The sequence below is a fragment of the Neurospora hispaniola genome (assembly GCF_033458365.1).
Source record: "Neurospora hispaniola strain FGSC 10403 chromosome Unknown B0T23scaffold_2, whole genome shotgun sequence".
Classification (NCBI taxonomy): Eukaryota; Fungi; Ascomycota; class Sordariomycetes; order Sordariales; family Sordariaceae; genus Neurospora; species Neurospora hispaniola.
The window spans coordinates 2,147,866-2,170,486 of record NW_026944407.1 but is presented as its reverse complement, the minus strand read 5'-3'; the positions used below and the strand labels follow the sequence as shown (position 1 = coordinate 2,170,486).

The window sequence follows — 22,621 nt, the reverse complement described above, 5'->3', positions numbered from 1 at the left end:
CGCAGCAACTGTTTTACAAACAAAGCTTGAATTTCGTCTTTTCTATACTATCATCTGCTGTACTCGGCATTCTTGACCAACTTCTTGCACCACACCTTTTCCAATAATGAGTTGGAATCCAGTGTCACTACTTAACGTCAACTGGTTAGACTTTGTGCCGCTTCAGTCTGACAAGCCTGAACTTGATATCCCAATGGCTTGTACCTCACCTTATCGCATCCCGCAGCGCATGCAAAACGAATCCTGCGTCAGAAACATGCGGCTGCACTACTTAAAAAAAATGCACGCCTAACCGTTATGATTGACAAATGATCAATTATCAATGTAATCCTTTCGTCGTCAACCTTGAGCCGCTATATCCGGCATATGTATAAGCTGCACAAAAGAGTTATACACACAGCTCATAACGTCAACTGTTGATAATGCATGGTTAACCTCCGAGTCGTGTCTTTGTCAGCGCGAACGCAACCTAACCGAGGAACACCCGACTCACCTAGGTATCACTCAAGTGGAAGTTATCACCTGTGCCTTGCTTACTTGCTCTTGCTCTTGCTCTTGCTCTTGTTCTACTTCGGTCCCATTTGATGTCCAGAATACCCCCAAAACTAGGTGGTCACGCAATCCACGAGCCTGGTAGCGCACTTGCCGGTCACGACACAGGGTGTAGTAACTCCAGCACAAAGAACACATGCGCCATCGTGTAACATCATACAATGGAACAACAGCTCTCCTGGAGTGTATTGTCCATGTGGAACAAGTCTAGGACATGATGAACATTTCAGGGGAGGTGAAAAAAACCAAGACTCGCTTCCCAAATTTGAATAATACAGAAACTACTTCCGACCGCCTACGGTACAGATTATCTGTGAAAGGGAGGTAGCCTGGACAGTCGGACAATGATCACACCCACGATTGTCAGGAGACGAGGTAAAATGGTTGATGTTGGTGAAACGTGCCAGTGTGTCTACTACTCTGAAGCGGATGATATAGACCAACTATATGCCGATGGCACATCTATCGGCGTAAAGGGAGTTCAGGCACATGAGAAGATGATGTCCACAACTGAGAAAAGCCCGCGGGCTTTGGGCTTGATAGCAATTTTTCCTTTTGTTTCCCTTCGGAATCAATCATTTGTCCATCAGTCCTGTATCTTGCGCATTCGCTTTCCATTGACGGAAAATTAGAGATAATCAGGCACCTCATCGCTGACTTCAGGTTTGTGATGCATCGTCTTGTGTCCCTTTTTGGTATAGTGTATGTGAAAGAATGAGCGGTGCTGCAGCTCGTCGAACCGCACAGGTACTAGGAGGTCAGACTTGGTGGGAGGGGGGGATGCAGCCGGCTGTTATGTTTGTGTGTGTCTGGTATATCCGGAGGTGGATAAGGTATCCCCGAAACGCGAACCGGCAGGAACATTGTGTTCGATATCATTGCAAGAAGCGAATAAAATTGAGGGAGTGGGTGATAAAGTATTGCTGGGGGGCAGCGTGGAACTTGCACTTACCAGCTCTTGTAATGTGTGCTTTGGTGAACGCAATGATGGAGTGTTTGTCCTTGTTTAGAGGTATAAAGTGGGTTGTAAGGTGTTGCTGCTCGTTATCCATACAGTAGGTAGAACTTAAACCTCTTTAATGCAACTGATGCCGGTAGCCTATGATTTTTGCAAGCGATGGGGTAGGTTATGTAAAGGAAGGGAAGTAACGAACCATAGGTCTTTTGGCCACTGAACGACCGCCGCGGGGCTCTAAGAATAGGTCTGATTACCTAAGTAACTATACCCCCGGTATAGAGGTATGAATGTGCCCTCCCACCACAATCAGACCCCTGTTTATGCAATTTCGCACCGTCAACTGTTACAATTGCATGTCATAGACTTATTCACCAGAGGGAATGCGGCCAGTCAATATCCTTTGTAAGAGAGGGGGATTTGCAAAAGCCAGTTCTTGATAAACAGCGATTTCTACTATACATCGAGCGAGTCAAGTCTATCAAATGTTACCGTCCTTCCAGTGCGTGAGCCAACGGCGTCAAACGCAGTGGCGTCCACCAACTCGGCCGAGGGAAAGGTTACAGGACGAATCCGCCTAGAAAGCTGGTCCCCATGGCACTGCCTAGCCTAGGCTTTTCTCGACAGAGATCGGAAACTCACACAACCCGCAACATAGAGTCGCCACCCGACAGTCTGGTCCGGGATCTCTCGGGAAGACGATGGGGACGATGCAGCCCTAGAAGGCCAACCTACCTAGGTAGTCTAGGTATGTAGGTAGGTAGGACGGATGTGTGACGGAAAGAGATGTCCTCGCATGATCAGACTGAGACGTGCCATACCTTATCACCTCACCTGCCTGGCCCTCGATGAGATGTGCGTGAATCTTTTTTTGCAGGGACACGGTAACACTCTGATATCCGGTGGGAAGGGAGCGGTTGGAAGCCAAGATAAGGTGCACGTGTGAATCTGCAGTGAGGCTGCACTTAGATACGGAGATTTGGCTTTCCCGCACTCGGGATACCAGCACGTGGTGAAACTGGAGCCACACTATGTACTGCGGAGATTCAGTCAGCATGGAAATCTCGAAGAGGCCCGAGCCCGGTGCGATCACAGCCCAGGAGAGTGACAAGCCATTGTGTAATGCAAGGCAAGGATATGAAGAGGTACATAGGCATAGGTACCGTAGTGTACATGACTACAGTGACTGAAAAAGACGAATGCCAGTTCGTGTTGCTTTGTGAGGCGTCCTCGAGATTTCAGATGCCTCAATATGTACGGTGTTGAACTCCAAGAGACACGGTGTAGCCCAGCCCCGTAATCTGATCTGATCTCTTGAGTTTCTTAATTTATGTAGAATACGAATAACTAAAAGGAGCAGGTTTGGTAATATCGGGATGTCGGTCTACCACAAAACGTTACAAGAGGATTCGAAGCAAGAACCGACTCTGACCGACGCAGAGTAGACATGGACCGACAATTGAAGTTGGAACTAAAGTCACCGCAGGTTGTCATGGGTTTGGTGACTGGTGGTTGCCAAGCCACCAACGATCGGAACTAATCGAGAACGGCAGGAGGTAAGCTTTTGGGGCGTAGCGCTTATCAGCCATTATATCTTGGCATGGCTCGATCCCCCGTCTCGACTCTCGAGGAGTGTCATTCGCGAGCTCAATATCTCTGACTCAGCGCCCACTCAATGATGCCGTCTCCAGACTGATTAGAAAAATTGGTACTCAAGATGGTGCATTTCCTGCGTCGGACTAACATGCCTGTATCATCAGCTGGGTTCTGCAATCTCTGTCTGTCTTCGATGTGAATTGGCCGGACCAGCTTATGAGTAATGGAGCTTGGGTCAATCACCCGTCTCGCCGCGACTATATGGTGGGGCCTCAGACCATATCCAATGTTGAGGATCCAATTGTACACAGTAGTTTAACGACCTGCTTGTCTAGAAGCGGCCATGAGTTTAGATGGGATCATTTTGCGGAATAGCAGTTGCTCGCACTTGGATCTACCCTGTACCTTACCAATGTCCTGGATTAGTCGGTATGGTACCAGAACCACCGGGGAGCCGTGGTGTTTTCAGGCAGTGCTCTGGAAACTCTTTTTTTTTTTTTTTTTTTTTTTTTTTTTTTGCCTTTAGCCTTCCCGTCCCGTGCGACAGCATGTTCATTTGATTTTGGGAATCAATTCCCCCTCAGGCTCCGCATCGACTTCCATGAACTCGGGGACTCAACTTTCTTGAGGCTCTGGTTATAAATGACTCCACCTACCTAGAACACAGGACAAAATAAACCAAAGGGAAATTTGACGTTAGCCCGAGTGTGTGTGTCTGGATATTATATGGTCAGTGCCTGTTCGGCCTCGCGTAACCTCAACTTTTGTGGGCGGGTTAGTATTCCGAGGGTTGCTGTGGGGATGTTGTGTGCCTTTGGTGCAGTGTGCTTTTTTGTCTTGGCGAATGGATTTCCCTCGGCTGTTTCTCGAAACCATGCACCTGCCATTTTGGACAAAGATCTGCTGGGTTGCGAGACCCGTTGGGCCTAGAGAAGCGATACATTGGCTAGTGTCTTGACTGACTCTCAGAAGGCTCCCAACCAAAATAAGAGGTGGCAGGGAAAGGGGAGGCCATCACGAATGCGGGGAATGGGAGGATGAATCATTGGAGGTTCGGGTCGACGGTGAGGATTGCGAGATCGAGGGTCCGATGCCAATGAGACTGGATCTGGATAGTGTTGTGGCTACCGAACATGGCAATTGAATTTCTCAATCAAACCAACATGACGGTGAAAATTGAGTCATTCAGAAGAAATGTGTTTGCTGGTTGAAGGAGGTGGTCGATTTTCGGCACCCAGTGTTTCGGCAGGCACCCCGCGCCCGCGTACCGCCGCCACCCCGCGACTGACCTTCATCATTCAGCCTGCCGGGAACCGAACCAAGCTCGGAACCTACCAAGGCGCACAGATTTGTGAGTGAAAAATGAGGTAGTTTTGATTTTGATATCAAAAGAATTTCAGCCGACACCGATTCGGCGTTCACTTATTGAGGTTGCGCATATCAGATATGGATGTCATTTCTAGATCGCACCCCTTCCTGGTATCTTTCGCCGTCTTGTAAATTGATCTCTTGCGTACTATGTAGGTGCGTGCCTATTATGGTCATCGAGATGTTAATGTTACGCTCGCATACCGCCTCCCCATCATGCGGGCGACCTTTTCCGCAGCCTATCCATCGGTTTCCTTTGCCGCGCCCTGTTGATGCATCGATGAAGTTTCGGAGACAGAGTGACAAAAGTGGTGGCCAGGCTGTCAGTGGTGCAAGCGAATCGGCTTAGCCTCGTAAACGGCGAACAATTGCCCCTTTCACACACGACATCCGACCTGCCTAATTGGGATGCCTTGTGTATCCTCCAGCCAATCAGCGGCTGTCAGACGACCGGCGTCGACCGTGGCAACACGGTGGACCTGGGTCGCAGAGGTGGGTTGCAGCACTTGCAGGCCTAGCAGGGAGACCTTGCAACATTGCTGACCCTGTTGCAGCAAGGCGGGGATCGAGGTTCAAGGGTGGGTGCTCTTTGAGGACAGGGCAAATTGGCATCTCATATGTTATCACATCCATGCCATCCCGCGGTCCCGCCGTCTGTCATGGTGTTGCGTTCCAGGTTCCGAGTCATCTTTGTGCTGCTTATCACGGCCTATGCCGGCCCAGCAACGTGGCGAACGGGAGCACAAGCAGCTCGAGCTTCCAAGCGCCTTGGGGATCGACGTGATATGGGAGAGGAAGGGGACTGGAAGCTTTTGACCTTTTGCTGATTCTCTGGGCCAGCTGGGCCACTGGCAAGTCGCCCACGAGACCTTGAACCAGTGGGATGCAGCCCGTGTCTAGGTGTCGAACAGGCTCTGGTTATGTGCCCATAGTAGAACAAAAATGGAAGGTGAATTTCAGTCGTTATGTATGTATGTATGTACTGGGCTAGTATCTACTGAGCTAGCACGGTTTACACCAAAACGATTGGTTAGCTCGAGACCTATGGTCAGCCTGGCTATGCGTGCTTCATTCAAACCTTCCATTTTCTTTCAACATTTTAGTACTGACCATTTGTCTCTGGGTTGGTATCTAGGCGTCTTATAGTGTTCCCGCAGCGTTTGGGCGAGTCTGAAGATATTTCTTCAGAAGTATTGAGCTAACAAACAGAACCGTATCGGACCGTATGGATGGTGTACATGGTCCTAGTAGGTACCTACAGTTACACACCCAACGGCTAGAATGTGCCCTAGCTTCTTGGCCGCCCACACCAGGCAGGGGTACTCCGGATGCACCAGACAAATAGAGCAACTGTCTAACTTGCAGAAGAAAGGAGGAATCACCGTTGCAGTCATAGCCATGGTGGCACCGTCAACTGATAAATATCAACCTGGGGCCGCCCTCCCCTCCATTTTCCGGCCCCGTCTCTTTCTTCTCCTGTGTCCCACCACAAGTCGACTCCGTTGTGACCTTTGGCTCACAATTTCCCAACGGACCTCCACCTATTCCTCCCCACCGGATAGGAAACATGGCCATCCTGGAGGAAAAGAAGTCGTTCGACGCTTCGGCGGCGAACGTCCGCCCTTTCTCCGAGAGCACACCCGCCTACGAGAATGCCAACGATGTCAAGGAGAAAGTGTCGGTTGAGGTTGAGAGCACTGGAGAGATCGAGGAAGAGGATCTCTTTGCTCCCCTGAAGATGGACGCTTCAGTCGTTCATGAAGAGAACCCCTTGACCATCCGTGCCGTTGTCACCGGTATCGTCTTGGGCTGTCTTGTCAGCGCTTCCAACCTCTATCTTGGTGAGTTTTCCCTTTTCACGTGAATTCGATTACGAGCTTCGATTGTCTCAAAAACTCTTATCTCTAACCAAACAATCCACATGCAGGTCTCAAGACCGGTTTCACCTTCAGCGCCAACATGTTCGGTGCTATTTTCGGTTATGGTATCATCAAGATGATGTCCAAGTCCGGCCAGGTTCCCATCATCGGTGGTGCCTTTGGTCCCCAGGAAAACTCCATTATTCAGGCCGCTGCTACTGGTGCTGGTGGTATCTCTGGTATCTTCGTCGCCGGTATCCCCGCCATGTACCAACTTGGAGCCATGGGTGAGAACGCCACTCCCCAGAAGGACATTGGTGCCATCTTCACCATTACCCTGGTCTGCTCCTTCTTAGGTCTCTTCTACGTCACCCCTCTTCGCAAGTTCTTCGTCGTTCAGGTCGCCCGTGAGCTCAAGCTCATCTTCCCTACGCCCACCGCTGTCGCCTTGACTATCCGCTCCATGCACGCTGGTGCAGCTGGCAGCATTGAGGCCATGAAGAAGCTCAAGTGCTTGGGTCTTGCCTTCTGTTCTGCTTTGGCTCACCGTATTGGCTCGTATTATGCCATTGGTATCCTTTACGATTGGCATGTTTTCACATGGATTCACATTTGGTCAGGCTACAAGAGCTGGGCCTTGAACATTGAGTCGTGGGGCTGGTACTTTGAATGGACTCCTGCCTTCATTGGCTCCGGTATCTTGATTGGCCTTAACCCTGCTATCAGTATGTTCGCTGGCTCGTTCATGGCTTGGGGTATTATTGGTCCCGTCTTGGTTCACTACGGCGAGTGCATCGGCCATCAGTCTTACCCCGACGACCCCCACTGGGACAGCCTCTACAACTTCTTCTCCCTCCACAACCTCGGCAAGGGTACCCCCTCGCCTCGTTACTGGCTCTTGTGGCCCGGTGTTATGGTCATGGTTTGCTCCTCCATGGCTGAGCTCCTCGTCCAGTACAAGGTCATCTGGTTCGGCTTGAAGTCCTCGTGGCAGCAGACTTGCATTAGCATCAACGACACCCTTGTCGCCCGTGGCAAGACCAACAGTTTCTTTTCTAAGCAAGCCGCCAAGGTTGTCCGGACTGGCGAGGAAGTGGAGGATCCCGCCAAAGCGAACGAGCAGGTCAAGCACTGGCACTGGATTGTCGGCCTTATCGTCTCCATGGTCATTGCCATGATCATCTTCCACTTCCAGTGGGACATGCACCCGGGTCTCACCATCCTTGCCGCCATTCTTGCCTTCCTCTTTTCATTCCTTGCCATCCAGATCGGTGCTGTCACCGATTCCGCCCCTCTCACCGCCGCCTCCAAAGCCTCGCAGCTCATTTTTGGTGGTGCCACCCGAAATTCTGGCTTTTCCATCCACCACGCCCAGAAGATCAACTTGGCTGCCGGTGGCCTTGCTTCCGGTGGTGCTGACGTTGCCAACGCCCTCGTGTCCGATTTCCGTACCGGTTTCCTCCTCGGCACCCCCCCGCTCAAGCAGTGGATTGCCCAGGCCATTGGTACCTTTGTTGCCGTCTGGCTCGCCCCGGGACTCTTTGTCCTATTCACCAAGGCCTACCCTTGCATCTACGACCCCAATTTGTCGGACACTAATTGCGCGTTCCAAATTCCCTCCGTGTCCGCTTGGGCTGCCGTCGCTCTAGCTGTCACCGATCCGACGGTCAAGATTCCTCTCTCCTCCGGTATTTTCGCCATCGTCATGGGCGTTGTCTCCATCATCCAGGTCATCGTCCGTCACTACTACCTCGTCGGTGAGCGCGCGAAGTGGCGCGAGTGGCTTCCCAACTGGGGCGCCATCGCCCTTTCTTGGGTCATTCCCGCCCCAGTGTTTGCCAACGCCGCCCTTCTCGGTGCCATCATTGCCGCTCTCTGGAGGAAGTACAGCATGAGGACCTGGGATCTCTACGGCTATGCTCTCGCTGCTGGGTAAGTTTTCTTCTTAGTCCTACACTATCCGCTCACCATTCAACGCAACTCCATGCTAACAAGCTCGTCTTTCAAAGTTTTATTAGTGGGGAAGGCTTGGGGGGCGTGATTGGGGCAATACTAACCCTCGCCGGCGTGGACGGGTCGAAATATGGCTCCAGTATAGCATGCCCGGCCGGCCAGTGTTGAAAAGTTAACTTTTACGTATTTTCGTAGTAATGATAATGTATGACAAGTTCATCCCTACAAACGATTGTATCAGTTCTCCCCTTCACCACTATTTCAGACGTTAACGAGCAATCCGCCTAGTATCAACGTTGAGATATGTCTGAGGCGTGCCTGGTTGATGTCCATGATCTCTGGTTACCTTACCCGTTGGGCCCAAAGTAAATTTAAGGTTTATGCAGCCGCGGGCGCTAGTGGGCCTGCTCCTTCCCTCAGTTATCGCCCGTCGCCCGCCCAGGTCCAAAACTACTTACCTGGGTACGATGTCCACCATCTTGTATGCTGGCCGTCGTCGCTGTCGTTGTCGCTTGTTAGGGCAATTCAATCTGCGATGCACATGACGATGTCAACTTGGAAATTGAAGTAAAGGTGATCGAAACTATACCTGGGAGTGTAATGAGTGATGGCGATGAGCGATGGCGATGACGATGAGCGTTGGCTACGGCCGTGATGGTGCAAGAGCATGGTTGATGTACTTCGTTGATGATGTTTTGATGAATGGGCAATCGTTCAGTTGTCTTGATTAGTTGCATGTAACGATGATACTGCATTGGCTCGTCCTAGACAAAACAGTTGAGATCTGTGACATTATGCCTTGGGTATACACATACATACGCATCGAAGCGTCTTTGTTACACCTCTGGTCTGGAGTTCTAGGCAATTCCCGGATAGAAATATCCAAATGGGACGCTAGCCGATGTCTTTGCGAATTGCTGTAATCCCTATCACAGTCATGCAACGGCCTTTTTTTTTTATCTTAACGAGCAGTAGCGGACTGGTTTACCTAACCTACAGGTTGGTTTCATCTATTGTAACTCGCACGAGGGTGTCTATACACTCACGGGAGCATCCGCGACATTTGGGGACTGTGAGTCCCGGTGAGAATATAATTGCTACCATTGCTCTGCTCTACAACAATCAAGCCAAGCCCGATTAGCTCAGCTGGTTAGAGCGTCGTACTAATATCAGATTTCTGATATCAAGTCCATGCGAAGGTCAACAGTTCAATCCTGTTATTGGGCACTTCTTTTTTCTGTTTTTCTTCTTTTTTCTCACTTCACGTCTCATTCACTGTGAGACGTGTAAAAAGGATCAGGATGATCTGTGATGTTACTATTGTTGTTCTTCTGTCAGCTTGGGAGCTCGATAAGCGAGCTTTTATACCTAGATCTGGCGTGCTAAGAATGTGCGCGTGCGCGCCTCCCAGTCATCCTGACCGGCGTATCGTTCGTCGCTCTACATCCACCAAAAAAAAAAAAAATCTATCCATACTTGGGGGGCTCTGGGCGCCATGGCTTCCTTTCCCCCTTCTTTTTACCCTCTAAAGAGGGGGCGCGGAAATTTTGGGACAGGATTTTAAGTTGGGACACATCAGGAATCATGGTGTTTCCTATAGAAAAGTGTTGGCGAAGGGACTTTAGTTAGCCATTCCACTACGGAACCTTTTCGAAAAAGTCCGAATGTATCTTGTTTACTAAACGTTGTCATCTTTAGTGTGCACTAAGCTGCCAAACGAAGTTGATGATTCTATAGCAAAAAAAATACTTTTGTCGCAATCATTTATTCATCGTCTCAGCGCTATTGATAATGCTGTTCTACTGCTCTTGTGGAAGTTAAAGGACGTAATGTCGGTGTAGGACCTACGCGCGTTCTGTAATATCTAAACGGGTACGGTGCTAGATGGGTGGAGGTTTGTTCTAATAGTACCGTTGAAAAGAATAGCTTCTTACCTCCAGGGAATAGTAGTCAACGCCTGCTGAACTTTCTTGCGTAAAATTATTGTAACGTCGACGCTGTCGTAGAGAATCTGCCCCGAGACGTGTGGAAGTAGAGGAGAGAGAGGACGAGCTAGAGAATGGAATGAAGTACGTTAGCTTAGCCGTTTTCCTCGAAAGTTGAATGTGTAGAGGTAGAGATGGCGCCTTGGCCAAAATCGATGCAACTTTGAGAACGCTTTTCTAAATGTGTTGACACGGGGTTTCTATCTTGATTATCCTATTGATACCAAAATGATGCTTCGAATCGTAGACCATCTCTATCATATCCTTGACGCATTTGTCGGGTATACACAACCGCCACTAATGCTTCGTTGTCCTGTGAAACAACAGGTCGTTTTGGATGTCAAAAGGCATCCCAGAGGTAGCTATTTCCCTCAACGGGGAAACCCCGTGTCATGTGTCCTTTTGCTTCTTATTTTTTTTGTGAGAATTTTAGAAAAAGGTTCCGTAGTGGAATGGCTAACTAAAGTCCCTTCGCCAACACTTTTCTATAGGAAACACCATGATTCCTGATGTGTCCCAACTTAAAATCCTGTCCCAAAATTTCCGCGCCCCCTCTTTAGAGGGTAAAAAGAAGGGGGAAAGGAAGCCATGGCGCCCAGAGCCCCCCAAGCATGCGGATATTCGGTCGTGCCTTGAGGTTTGCTTTTGCGGGTTTAATCAACCTTATATTGACTGACACGGGGTTTCCCCCGTTGGCACCCTGTCTCAGGGAAGGAGGCAGCGTCCCATTTGGGAAGCGTCAACCTTCTCTATAGTCAAGCTATAAAGACTTGACGGAGAGACAGTCAACTCAGCAGAGAGACTTAGACAGATCATCAGAATCAACACATTCTTCGTTTGTTCGCTACGCTGATTCCATGCATCATTGACGGTGGTTATGACTTTTGTCTTGCACCGAGGTTACCTCAACGCCATGGATTCGCGAGGAGGACGAGACAAGGTGATATACAGTCCAGTATGAAAAGGTTGTCCAGGTCTTGAGAAAATGGACATGGACAACACAAGTCATGAGCGCTTACTGCGATTGCATACCCGAAGAGCTGCGGCGAATGCGTTCGATTGCAAACGGCATGTCCCTCCTGAATCAATCGGTAACAAGTCGGTAGATTCCACGGTTCTACAATAAGATACTATATACATTGTCAGTCGATCTTAACTTTTCACGTTGTTTCGACAAAGTCTATAGTAGGACCAATTATCAACTTTTTAAGACACTACAGGTACGACTGAGTGTCCATGGTTCAACACCCATTCACAAGTGTAGCACGGCACGGCAGGTAGATGCAAGGCATCATAGCAGCTTCCGTACATCAGACCCAAAGGCGTCACGTCAAGTCACAGGCAATTATCAACATTTCACATCACTTTTGCATGATCATAGCGAGCACAGTTTTTGGATCAAGCATATATTATCTGCCAATGCTTGACTTTGTATCTCCTCCTTCCCCCCCTTTTAGTATTATCCGCATTACCATCATGTTCTCGTCCTCCTAACCATTCATCTCCCGACTTTGTCCATCCATCCTTCCGCAGGAACCAGCTCTTCGTCGGGTATGTTGTTGTGGAGTATCTCATAAGCAATGAATTAATGCAGAACCCATTCGCCCGATGACCGAAAACCGAAAACCGAAGAAACCAGCAGAGGGGGGTATCGTACAATGAACCTCAACTTTCCGTCCTGTTGTCCTGTTGTCCTGTTGTCCTCTTGTGCGCCATGAAAAGCAAATTCTGAATACCGCTGTAGTGCAGTGATAGTGATCTCTATGATGCTTTTTCCTGTTCTCTCTCGTTATTCCGATCCGTGACGCCCCGAAAATGCAAATTCTGTTTTGGTGATTGTTTATTGTTTTTCGCCCTTTTTTTATGATTGATTTCTTTTCTTTTTCTTTGCACAAGTCCTCCTCCTAGCTTAGGCCTTGGTGATAGTGGCAGACTGGGACCCCTTGGGGGACATGGGCTTCAAGAGAACTGGAGATTCGGAAGGACCAATGTCCAAGTCGGAAATCTCATCATCATCGCAGAGGCTCTGAGGGGACAGCTCCTCGCCGTCGTCCTTCTTCTCGCCCTTGGTCAAAGCGGCGAGGTTGCGGCCGGACCAGGCGTGGTCATAGAAGGTGAAGAGGGCCCAGAGCTTGATGAAAGAGTGGAAATAGGCAAAGAGGACGTAGGCGGGGAAGAGCCAGATGTCTTGAGGATAGGTCGAGAAGTAGCGGAAGACTTTGATGGTCTTGGTGAAGATAATCCAGGAGAGAAGAGCGGCGAGGGCGTACTTGGGCTCCGCGGCGTCAAAGTACCAGGAAGACTGGGTGAAGAGGTAAACCAGGGCGGCATCGGTGAAGAGCGCAAAGTTGGTGAAGCTGGTCAGGTAGACGGCGTAGACGCAGTAAGGCTGAGTGGCCCAGACAGTGCCTTCGGTGAAGAGGCTGCTGGTGTTGGATCTCCAAGTGGAGCGAGCCCAACGGCGGCACTGACCGAGAAACTTGGTGTGGACAGGCTCGCCGACACCGACGGTGGTCTCGATTTCTGCGTCCTTGGTATACTGAATCCTGAGTTTCCAACCGTTGGTAACCATGTAGCGGGCGATATAGTTGTCATCGTCGGGGTTGAGAGGTCCGAGAAGACCGAAGAAGAACATCTCGTGGAGGTAGCCGGCCTGGAATTGCTTGTCTTCGAGAATGCAAGTGCGAATGCCAACTGTGCGGCCGGAAACGACAAAGACACCACCGTCAATGGCGTTAGTGGCGCGGATCTCAAAGTTGTGACGGTCGAGGTACAGGCAACCGAGCATGTTCCAGAAGCGGCGCCAGACAGAAAGACCTTCCAATCTGCGGACCCGCTTATTGGTACCAACAATGCCAACCTGGTTATCTTCGAAGGGGGCAAGCAAGGACTTGAGAAGGTCGGGAGAGTTCCAGAAGACGTGGTCGTCGACAAGGACTGTGATCGGGGTGTTGATATAGCGGATGACGTGGGCGACTTGTTTGCGCTTGTTGGCGATCTCTGTACGGGTGACCAGAAAGTTGACAAGGGGGAACTCATCCATGACGGGAGCTACAGCGCCGAGTGTCTTCTCATATAGATCTTCTCCGGCAGTGACGATGATGATCTTGCGGGGGCCGTTGCGAGCGCAGCTAGTGAGGCACTCATGGAAGTCGACACCGAGGGGATCGACCGTGGGAATGACGACAGTGACATCGCGACCGGGGTGGTAGTTGGCGTTGCTCTTGGGCATGGGGGCAGCTTTGTAGGTCCAGAAGCCGATGATGTTGATGCAAAAGCGAAGATAACGCCAGATGAAGAGAGCGAGGAAGTAGTAGAGGACCTTTTCACCCTTGGAAAGATTCTTGATGCCAGAGTGGATGAAGCCAACGACGAGACCCATGCACAAGATGTTGAAGGAAGCTTGCTTGAGCCACGATAAGGGTGAGAGAGGGTTACCCTTTTGGGTAGGTGGAATGTGTGTGGGTGACATGATGTCGATCAAGAAGTGTCGTCGTTGGTGGAGATTGTTGCGATGATTGACTATTGAGGATGGGTACATGTAAGTACTTGATGCCTCCTAAGATGGGTGCGGATGGTATACTTACTGACAAGTTGTTGTTGGTTGCTTGAGGTTCCTTGAGATCGCAGAGTGTCGATTGACTTTGGTCGTCTGACGATTGTCTGTCGAAGCAGTTTTGGGAGGAAGCAAAATGGATTAGCTCTTGGGTGCGGCGGTCGACTTTTATGCCACCTCAGATCTCGACGGTCACCTTTCAAGGTCGCCAGGAGTGAACAGTGTTTTAGTGTTTTCAACCTGCGAACAGCCAGATCCAGGTCGGTTCAGGTTGGCTGTTCTGGTTTTGCTGCGTGAACAGTCCCAGATTGCCCAGCTGTTCATCGTACAGGCTGGAGGTTGCTGTCATCCCATACTGGACAGCCCGTTTAAGACGGAGCAAACATAGAAGCTGTTCATTCATTGGGAATCTGTATAGTTCTTCTAAAATGTGATATCGGACGAGTCTTTCGCCAAGGTCTGTCCAGGTCTGCTGTCCCACGAACAACCATAGCAGACAAAAGAACAGCCCAGAACAGCCATAATGGAACAGAACAAACGTTCTTTTGAACAAGATGAACAATCTACGAACAGCCTTGGTTGAGTTCTTGATGTGGACAAACCCACGAAAAGCGGCAGAAGTCCAACCTCGAGATGTCGTTCGTTGCCGCTGTCACTAACGGGACATCAAACCCTTATGCATCACAAAGCATTGATCAATGGACTTGTAGGCAGATCATAGACTGCACAAAGAGAAACTCGTGACAGCCGCGACAACAATGCTGAAAGAAGATTGAGGTCGCCTTTGTTCCTGACGCCTGGACAGCGGCACGGACGGAAACTCGGACGCCGCGCATCTCAACGGTCCCAAGAACAACCGCCCTCAATCTCAGATCAAGATATGGAAATAGACAGCTGAAAGTTCATAGTACCTATACGCCCTGATATTGCTATTTTTGGAGTTCTTTTGGAAAAATGATCCCCGAGTGTCCCATGTCGCAACCTGATCCCGCGAAGTTCAACCATCCTTAAAAACCTATCAAGTTCAGTCGGCAATCTGCTATCATCTTCTGTCTGAGGAGCTCTCATCAACCCCAATCCAGATGCTATGACTTCCCAAGAATGTCAAAATAGTCATGTCAATTGCCAATTGTAAACCTACGACCAACAATCGTCGAGTGAATGAACGCTCTTTTGCCATCCCATGTTGGCAGTCACCGCGGTCCAGACCACTTGAACCAATGGGACCACTCGCACCCCTGCCAAGAACCGTAAAAACCCATGCAAATGCCCCACTCTGTGTCCCAAAAAGGAAGGGAAGTAAACAAACGGGGTCGAAATCGTTCGACGAGAACACCACGATTCCAAGTGCTGAGATTCTGTGATGGGATGGAATGTAGAAAATTCTCAGGTGATCGAAGTTGGACACCGCCCGGGAGGCGAAGTTGAAACCTGACCTGGGACCTTCACTGGACCAGGTTGTGGAAGTGGTGATCAAGGCCACAACAAGAACGAAGAGGTGCTCCTTTCGAATTCGCGAACCTCGTAGTATGACTAGGCTCTTGCACTTCACAAACGGAAGAAGAGAGAAGCACTGTCCAATCAAGTTTGCACGGCCCCGGCAGTGTTCATAGCATTCTTCACTACCTAGGTATCCGGACACCATGACAGCACGTGAGGGCGAGGCGGTCGACAGTGGAATCGGCGGGCAGGAATCACAACTTCAAAGCAATGCTAGGTAAACAATTTTGCTTGACGCCAGATCCGATTACCTCGATTCAATCGCGAGTCGTTCAAACGGCTTTTGTCTATCCGTTACCGCCATGGTATCCAGCCCACTTTAGCAACCGGGCTTTCCAGCTCTAGTCTACCTCTAGCAAAAAGCACCAACGCCCCCGGGTTCCATGAACCCTTCGAATCCCAAGACCGCCAATTGCTTGCGTGAACGCTTCAATAGCTGATACCGATCCAGCAGTAACCAACGATAACCAGAGAGACCTGCTCCTTTGCTCCAAACTCTACCCAAAACGGTCAACGTCGTCCGTCCAGCTGTCCAAAATACAAACCGAGCATACGAAAAATCGAATGACCACGACGACCACCAACCTCTCAGAGGCTTAACCAACTTTCTGCAGCGCTCTAGGCCTGACCAGTCTCCCCACCCTCAGCCGCTCTCTTCTCCGCCTTCTCCCTTTCTAGCCTTTCCACCCGCTCTCTTCGCCAGCGCTCCCCAAACCTCCACTCCAGCCAAAGCAATGGCGTAAAAGCTGCAGTGACAATAGCAAGAAGAAGGAACGTCAATCCCGCGCCAATCGCGTCAATGATGAACTGTACCAGCGCGACGCCAACAGCGCCAATCAGACACCTCACAAGGTTATTGACCGCCGACGCGCTCGCGCTCGCTCCTGGGTAGAGGTCCACCATAAGGGTGCTGTTCAAATTGAACAAGCCCATCTGGGTGAAGGCGATGAAGAACTGCAAGACCAGGGGCAGGGCCATTGCCTTCTTTTCAGTGCCGAGGCGGGAGCTGGTGATGGCAAATCCGTATCCCGCGACGCAAATGATAAAAGGGATGACAAAGTACAGCGACGAACGCAGACGGGCGCGCGAGATGGGGAAGTCGGCCAGCTTCTTGCGGTTGATCTCGACGGAGCTCGAGAGGTGGTGGGAGGCGCGGTAACTGGTCTCGACAATCTTATAATCGCGGTTCATGATCTTGCCTGAGAGCAAGGAGCCGCAGATGCAGCCGATGCCGTTGGGGATGAAGATCAGACCGGTTTGCAGGTCACCGAGGCCGAAGCGCGGCTGAAATAGGGCGGTGGTGGAGGATGTCACCATGCTCCAGACTGTGTAGACGATGGCGCCGAAGAAGAGGGTGACGATGACGTCCTTTTCGGCCATGAAGCGGAAGGAGGCGAAGAGAGTAGACCAGGTCAGCTTGGGTGGGGGAGCGGTGATGTCGTCTTGTTCCTGAGTGGCGTCTCTTTCTATCCAGTAGCGCTGCCGGAGCTGACGGTCGAAGAAAGGACGGTGAATGCCCTTGAGTGGGACGGTACCGTTCCCGGCTACTCGGCGGAGGGTCTCTGGGAGGAAAAGCAAGATCGCGCCCAGCGTAATGCTACCAAGAACAAAGAGAAACCAGAAGATTGCGTGGAAGCCGAGATACTCAGTAATGATGCCTCCGATGACTGGGCCCATGGACAGACCAAACATGCGGACTGATGAATGGGAAATTTGTCAGTCATGCCCTTTCCTTCTCAACCACATCGATACGGATTGGACTCACCTGCGCTAAACCCTGCCATATAGCCGCCACGCTCCTTTGCTGTCGTAATATCGCCAAGGACACCTCCTCCTAGAAAAGGGGACATGGTTAATGCTTGATCTTCGGCGGAAATAGCACGGCGATACAAAAACGACGAGTCTGACGTACCGACAGAAATAGTGGCAGCACTACCAAATGCCTGAATAGCTCGAAATACCATCAACATGGCAAAATTCTTGCTGAAAGCCAATGCAATGTTTGCAATGAGGAAAACAACAAATGTCCCGATGAAAGTGACACGGCGTCCGCACGTGTCGCTTAGGGGACCCCAGAACGAGGGGGCAAACGCTTGCACTGCCATGTAGATGGTTACAGTCAAGGATACAAGCGCGATGTCGATGTGAATAGACTGAGAGTAGGTTAGCGATGCTCTTAACCTCCTTTGGGACCCTTCTGCTCATACGGGTGACTAACATTGGCAATGGCCCCCAAAGCCGGAAAGTAGATGTTGCTGGAGAGAGGAGAGAAGAGACCCGCGACTGCGATGATGCTCGTGACCAGCCATTTTTCCTTTTTGGTGAAAACATGATAGGGCGGTTCTGGTAGGCCTGGGTCGTTGTTGCCTTCAATCTGAGTTACTGATGTCGTCGCTGATGCTTTGTCTAATTTGCCTTGGCCCTCGAACTTCTCGTCTACTTCGGTACTGCTTGAGGCTTGAGTGGATTGGCTTTCTGTGCTCTCTGTGCTTTCTGTCCTCTCATGTTTCGGCCGATTTGGAAAAGTATAAGCAGGGGCTGGAGGACTCTTCAAGTGCCAGAAATTCGATTGGTCAGTTTTTGTAGCGCTTGGTGGCTCGATAGAAGGCGGATCTGGTGTTGGGTCTGGTACGGTTGTTCCCGGTTGGTTGGTGTTGTTGCTGTTGTTTTTGTCACTCAGAGTACATGTATGTATCGTACCGCGGTTCTCCCAAGATGTGGAGAGCCTCTGAGCATCGACCACGGCTGGTCGCTTGTCGTCCACAGACAATGCCATTGTGAGCTCTAGTATCGATCAATTTGCTGGCTCTAGGACCTCGGCGGAGGTACTATAGGCTGAGTGGCTCGTACGGCGATGAAAGTTTGAACATGGGAAATGATCGATATGATACGATATGGGATTATATATACAAAGGAAACACCCCAGGTTATAGCAGAGCCAGTTTGAGGTAGCCAGCTACCATGTAGACTGTTCGGGAAGGGAAACTTAGTGACTGGACAGTTGTGAGATTGAATGGAGAGGCAACAATGGGAGAGTCAGTGCGGCGAAGGTTATTTTGGGTCGAGATAATAAACAGTTGCTTTCGGTGTTCTATTTGCCCAGGCATGATCGGCCACGGACTTTGGGTCTGGGGTGGTGTTTCATCGCCACGTTGAATAGACACCTAATGGGAAGACATAAAGGTAATTAGATGTGATATGATTTGAGAAAAGAGAACAGAGGCCAGGAACGACGTAAAGTTTTGTGTAGGAATCCCTGCCATGAAGTTATCTTGCACAGTCTGTAACGCATTTGAATGGCGATCTGGGTAGACGCACATGCCATGAAACCAACGCCCCATGGGGCAGACGAGCTGCAAGTGTTTGGAGACTAGGTCTAGATGTTTGGGAAGCGGTCTGTTCGTAACAGGAGCTTGGGCAAACGCCTTGGGGCTTAGGTATGCACGATTGTGCACAGATGATCCGAGTAACTCCCATGCATACCGCAACAGACAACAGCACGCAAGTACCGTTTAACGGCCCTGAAAGAAAAGCTCAGTCCATGTTGGTGCAGGGCTGTGGGTTCTCGGGCAACTAATGTTTTTAGTTGCGAGTACTACTTGACCTCAAAACAACAGACGGCTGTGACAAGAGTGCCGCGAAAAGAACTCGAGATCGATCAAGGGATCTACTAAGAAAGGCTTGCAGTACCATACCAATGTGCTTGATTTAACCAGCCCAGCTCAAGTTACAGCAGCGGATTTTACGATACGTCTGAATATGGGAGCAAACGAGTTCCTTATGACTGAGATCAGCTATTGTACCTTTTCCATGCCCAGGCTTAACAGAACTTGGTACACTAGGAACCACAGAAACTCGCAAATTGTCCAACAACTAACTCTCTCTCTATTCTCACACCCACCGAAAATAGACTCCGTTCATCCTTGAAGCACTTTGTCTAGAACGTTAACAGCCCGGATCGGTTGCCCCCGCCCTTCCCACCCAGTTGAAGCGCCCGGATCTGACGATCTCAGCTGATCTTCAAATGTACGATAATCACATGGTAAGCGGACATTCAACATTCAATCCCGTATCATATGGTTGATATGTCAACTAGTTGACTCTACAATGTGGACTAGACGCTTGGAGTGCCACATGCTGCGTATCACCACAAGGAATCAACAAAAACCAGCAATGAGGAAATGTAATTTCTACGAACTGAACACAACTTCGTCGGTCAGACTCAGGTCTGCCACAATCAAAACAACGGCGCCACCCATTTCTCATCGGTCATGAAACGTGCACATTTTCCCATCAACATCATTAACAGCGTAACCGCGAAACAGGCAATGGAGGATTCCTGCGTTTGGAACGTTGCATGTTTCCCGTAAGTTTGTGAAACTTTTCTTTCACAACTTGAAGCATGTTAAAATCAGGTATCGTAATCGTTTTTGCAAGATCTTCTATTGGAGGGTGCTGAGTGTTGGTTCGACCCTCTAAAGGTGGCAGATGGCCCCGTCCCGGCATCAACGGCAACTACGCTATCAGACACTCGAGTTTTACGAGACGATCCGTCTACGGGCAATTTTCATTCTGTGATATAGCCGAAAAAGACTTCCGACATCCCCAAAGTTGATGTGAGATGATGCGAGAAGCTGTAAAGAAGAGGCCGGACCAAGCCGAAGTGCGTTGTGGTGTAGTCAACAGCTCTCGGCGCTGGAGGTGAGGATCCGGCCTTGGCAGCGAGCCCGGGTCTTGGCATTCCGTTACTATCTTGTGATGATCGCCGAGCCCGGCTTCCGGGCCCCGAGCCACGCAAAGTATGACACACAGCAATGCTCGACAGCGCTCAAGATACTCGGCGCTTTTGTTTATTCAATAGATAGGCTGAGGAATACTATGTGATTCATTGTTGATATCCATATCCCAAGCACTACCACTTCTGGTGTCTATTGTGGTATCTCTTCCGAAACTCAAACCCCGAGTCTGCCCGCTCTGTACAATTTTACCAAGCTGACCGACACAACTTGTGAAATTGCCATGCTTTTATCGAAGCCTATTCCACGTAACGCCGTCCCATGACAATGCTACACTCCAGCATGCTGATATAAAGAAATGAAAGAACTGAGAAGAAGGCTCCCATCGAAACAAAGACCTCCTCTGCCATTGTATCGCAACACAACATCTTGTGTTAACGGACCAAGGGGTGGACTTGCTTGTTCGTCAACCTCGTGACAGTAATCGTAAAGTTGTTGGGGTCGAAACTTCGCGTCCCTGGGTTGTACCAAGCCGTGACATATGCTGTTAACCAATGCTTCTTCGTCTCAAACTCGATCATACCGGCAAAGGCCATCGACCCGCGCGGTGGATCAGGTCGAATTGGTTTCCAGACCTTCCTGTACGTCTTGGTGAATATCTCCCATGGGCTGAGCCCGATGAAGTCCCGCAGCTGGGCCAAAGCCCATTCCTGGTCCTTTTTCTCTTCGCCGGCCTTGGGCGGCTCTTTGCTAGGAGGGGGTCGATTCATGGTTGTGAGTATCCCCTTGTTCTGCGCAGCAGCGTCGGGATTCATACTCCTTGCCGAGACCAGGGCACCAGGGTCCTGCACATCCTCCGGTCGTTGTGTTGCCTGTCGTCGGATGTGGTCCATCATTCTCTGAACGTCGCCAGTGACCGTCGAAGGCAGTCCAGTTGTTCCGGTTCCCTGAGCTCGTTGCACCGGGGGCTCCGAAGGGGTGAAAAGACCCGAAAGACCGAAAAACTGCGAGACCTCCATCGCTTTCTTCTTCGCAAGGGTGGTAGCGACGGCCCATAGCGACAACGCAACAGGCTTAGGCCAGAACAACCGCTCAGCTTTCTTCACCTGTGGCGACTCCATCGATATACTAGCCCATCCGATTTCATATGGCGTAATCATGATTCTGCCATCAAACGATAAGTGTCAGCTCGACTCGAGCGCGCATGGGATTTGGTCTAAGACTTACCCGTAACGTTCGTATTCGGGAGGTGCGACCAAAGGATAAAATGCCTGGAGCCATGCTTTTTTGACAGTCATTTCTGGTCCAACATAGTTTGTCAAGATTCGCTGATTCTTGAGCATCCTCAAGACCAGGCTGGCGATGTCCTCTGTTTGATATGTCAGTCTCCATATCCTTCCAAACAAACATGTATGGTCGCTACTACTACTAACCCTGGACTTGCTGTATCCGTTTCTGATCTTGTGCGAACTTGACGAACTCTTTCCACTCCGGACTGCGTGCCGAGTATGGCTCTGGCTTGAGTTTTTGCTCCGTTAGGGGAAAGGGGATGAAGACGTAATCCTCTTCTTCGTCATCCTCCTCTTCACCATGGCCACGGTCGCCGTCGAGATCATCCAACGCGTTCGAAAGCATCCCTAGCACTTTCCTGTCGTAGTAATCGGCGCACACGTATAGAGTAATACCCATGGCCAGGGTCCGGAAGATTCGCCTGCCAAAAAGTACCCATGTCAGCACGACATACCCAGGCCATCTGGGATTGCTAGAGGCATTACCTTCTGAAGGAGCCATGCTTGATCCGTACTCCTTGCACAACAATCGGCTGCCCATGTACCATGTATTTTGATAAATTTCGGGAGGCCATGAGCGACCTCATCGGTCGGAAGAGGCGCGATGCCATGTTGGATGACTGTGGCACGCCCAGCCGGCGGCCGAAGAGTTGGAAGGATCAAAGGTCGCGGCCGCTCGTATGCGCTGAAAAAAATCAAATATGAGAAGAGAACGGCGAAACGGCTTCGGGCTTGACTGTGCTCGGCTTCGCTAGTAGCTCGTTGCGGGTTCGGGATGTGCGGCTCCGAGGACAGGTAAAGGCGCGCAGATATGTAAGCCTGCTGGGGGGATTTCCCGTACTGGAAGGGAGCGGGCGGCAGACGATGTCGAGAATGGATTTCGTAGGCTTGTGACGATTGCGACAGCGGGACAGAAAGCCAATCTGAGAGATGGAAGTTGAAGACCGCGACCAGGCTACTAGTACCTAGTTCCGGGGTCTGGTCGCGCCTCGAATTCCGGCAGAACGAAGATGGGGTAGACTCACAGTGCGAAATTCGAGGGCCTTCTAAGTACATATGCCTCTCCGAGTCCCGTCCCCTCCAGCGGTTCAGAGACGCTTGTTCAGTTCAGATGCTGGATGCCGCAGTGCGCCTTGCTGTTCCCTTTTTGCACGCTGTTTTAATGATACCAACAGTGCGTTGGGGTAATGTGTCACTGTACTACCCATTACTACGTGCAGGTACTTGACTGCATCCCGGCGTCGGTCCTCCATATTGCGTAAGCCAGTTGAG

The 22,621-nt window shown here is 50.4% G+C and overlaps 4 protein-coding genes and 1 non-coding gene across 5 annotated transcripts; 2 read left to right on the top strand and 3 right to left on the bottom strand.

The window, feature by feature from the left end:
• Positions 1–6,038: 6,038 nt before the first annotated feature.
• On the top strand, positions 6,039–8,266 carry B0T23DRAFT_311291 (OPT oligopeptide transporter protein-domain-containing protein; the record flags this gene model as incomplete). Its single annotated transcript, XM_062834633.1, has 2 exons — positions 6,039–6,312; positions 6,399–8,266. 2 exons carry the CDS (start codon positions 6,039–6,041, stop codon positions 8,264–8,266), a joined length of 2,142 nt encoding a protein of 713 aa, XP_062695467.1.
• Positions 8,267–9,414: 1,148 nt separating this feature from the next.
• B0T23DRAFT_t112 lies at positions 9,415–9,510 on the top strand. The gene has a single exon. It is a non-coding gene; the product is annotated as a tRNA-Ile (tRNA).
• Positions 9,511–12,177: 2,667 nt separating this feature from the next.
• Positions 12,178–13,740, bottom strand: B0T23DRAFT_426339 (nucleotide-diphospho-sugar transferase; the record flags this gene model as incomplete). The annotated part of the gene is made up of 1 exon (XM_062839976.1): positions 12,178–13,740. One exon carries the CDS (start codon positions 13,738–13,740, stop codon positions 12,178–12,180), a length of 1,563 nt encoding a protein of 520 aa, XP_062695466.1.
• A 2,202-nt stretch (positions 13,741–15,942) lies between these two features.
• Positions 15,943–18,100, bottom strand: B0T23DRAFT_309545 (MFS general substrate transporter; the record flags this gene model as incomplete). The annotated part of the gene is made up of 5 exons (XM_062834526.1): positions 15,943–17,021; positions 17,090–17,158; positions 17,237–17,422; positions 17,506–17,949; positions 18,025–18,100. 5 exons carry the CDS (start codon positions 18,098–18,100, stop codon positions 15,943–15,945), a joined length of 1,854 nt encoding a protein of 617 aa, XP_062695465.1.
• A 2,179-nt stretch (positions 18,101–20,279) lies between these two features.
• B0T23DRAFT_77712 (uncharacterized protein) lies at positions 20,280–22,182 on the bottom strand. Its single transcript, XM_062841775.1, has 4 exons — positions 21,836–22,182; positions 21,494–21,771; positions 21,288–21,429; positions 20,280–21,224 (listed from the first exon to the last, which is right to left on the bottom strand). The coding sequence occupies exons 1-4, from the start codon at positions 21,958–21,960 to the stop codon at positions 20,495–20,497; spliced, it is 1,275 nt and encodes a 424-aa protein (XP_062695464.1). The 5' UTR covers positions 21,961–22,182; the 3' UTR covers positions 20,280–20,494.
• Positions 22,183–22,621: the final 439 nt, after the last annotated feature.

What these genes read in the sequence shown, in the direction of transcription:
- B0T23DRAFT_77712 (XM_062841775.1), bottom strand. Translation starts at nt 21,960, where the DNA reads ATGGCATCGCGCCTCTTCCGACCGATGAGGTCGCTCATGGCCTCCCGA. An exon ending in AAGCATGGCTCCTTCAGAAG is followed by an intron (nt 21,772 to 21,835) that starts GTAATGCCTCTA and finishes ACTTTTTGGCAG; the next exon opens with GCGAATCTTCCGGACCCTGG. An exon ending in ACGGATACAGCAAGTCCAGG is followed by an intron (nt 21,430 to 21,493) that starts GTTAGTAGTAGT and finishes CATATCAAACAG; the next exon opens with AGGACATCGCCAGCCTGGTC.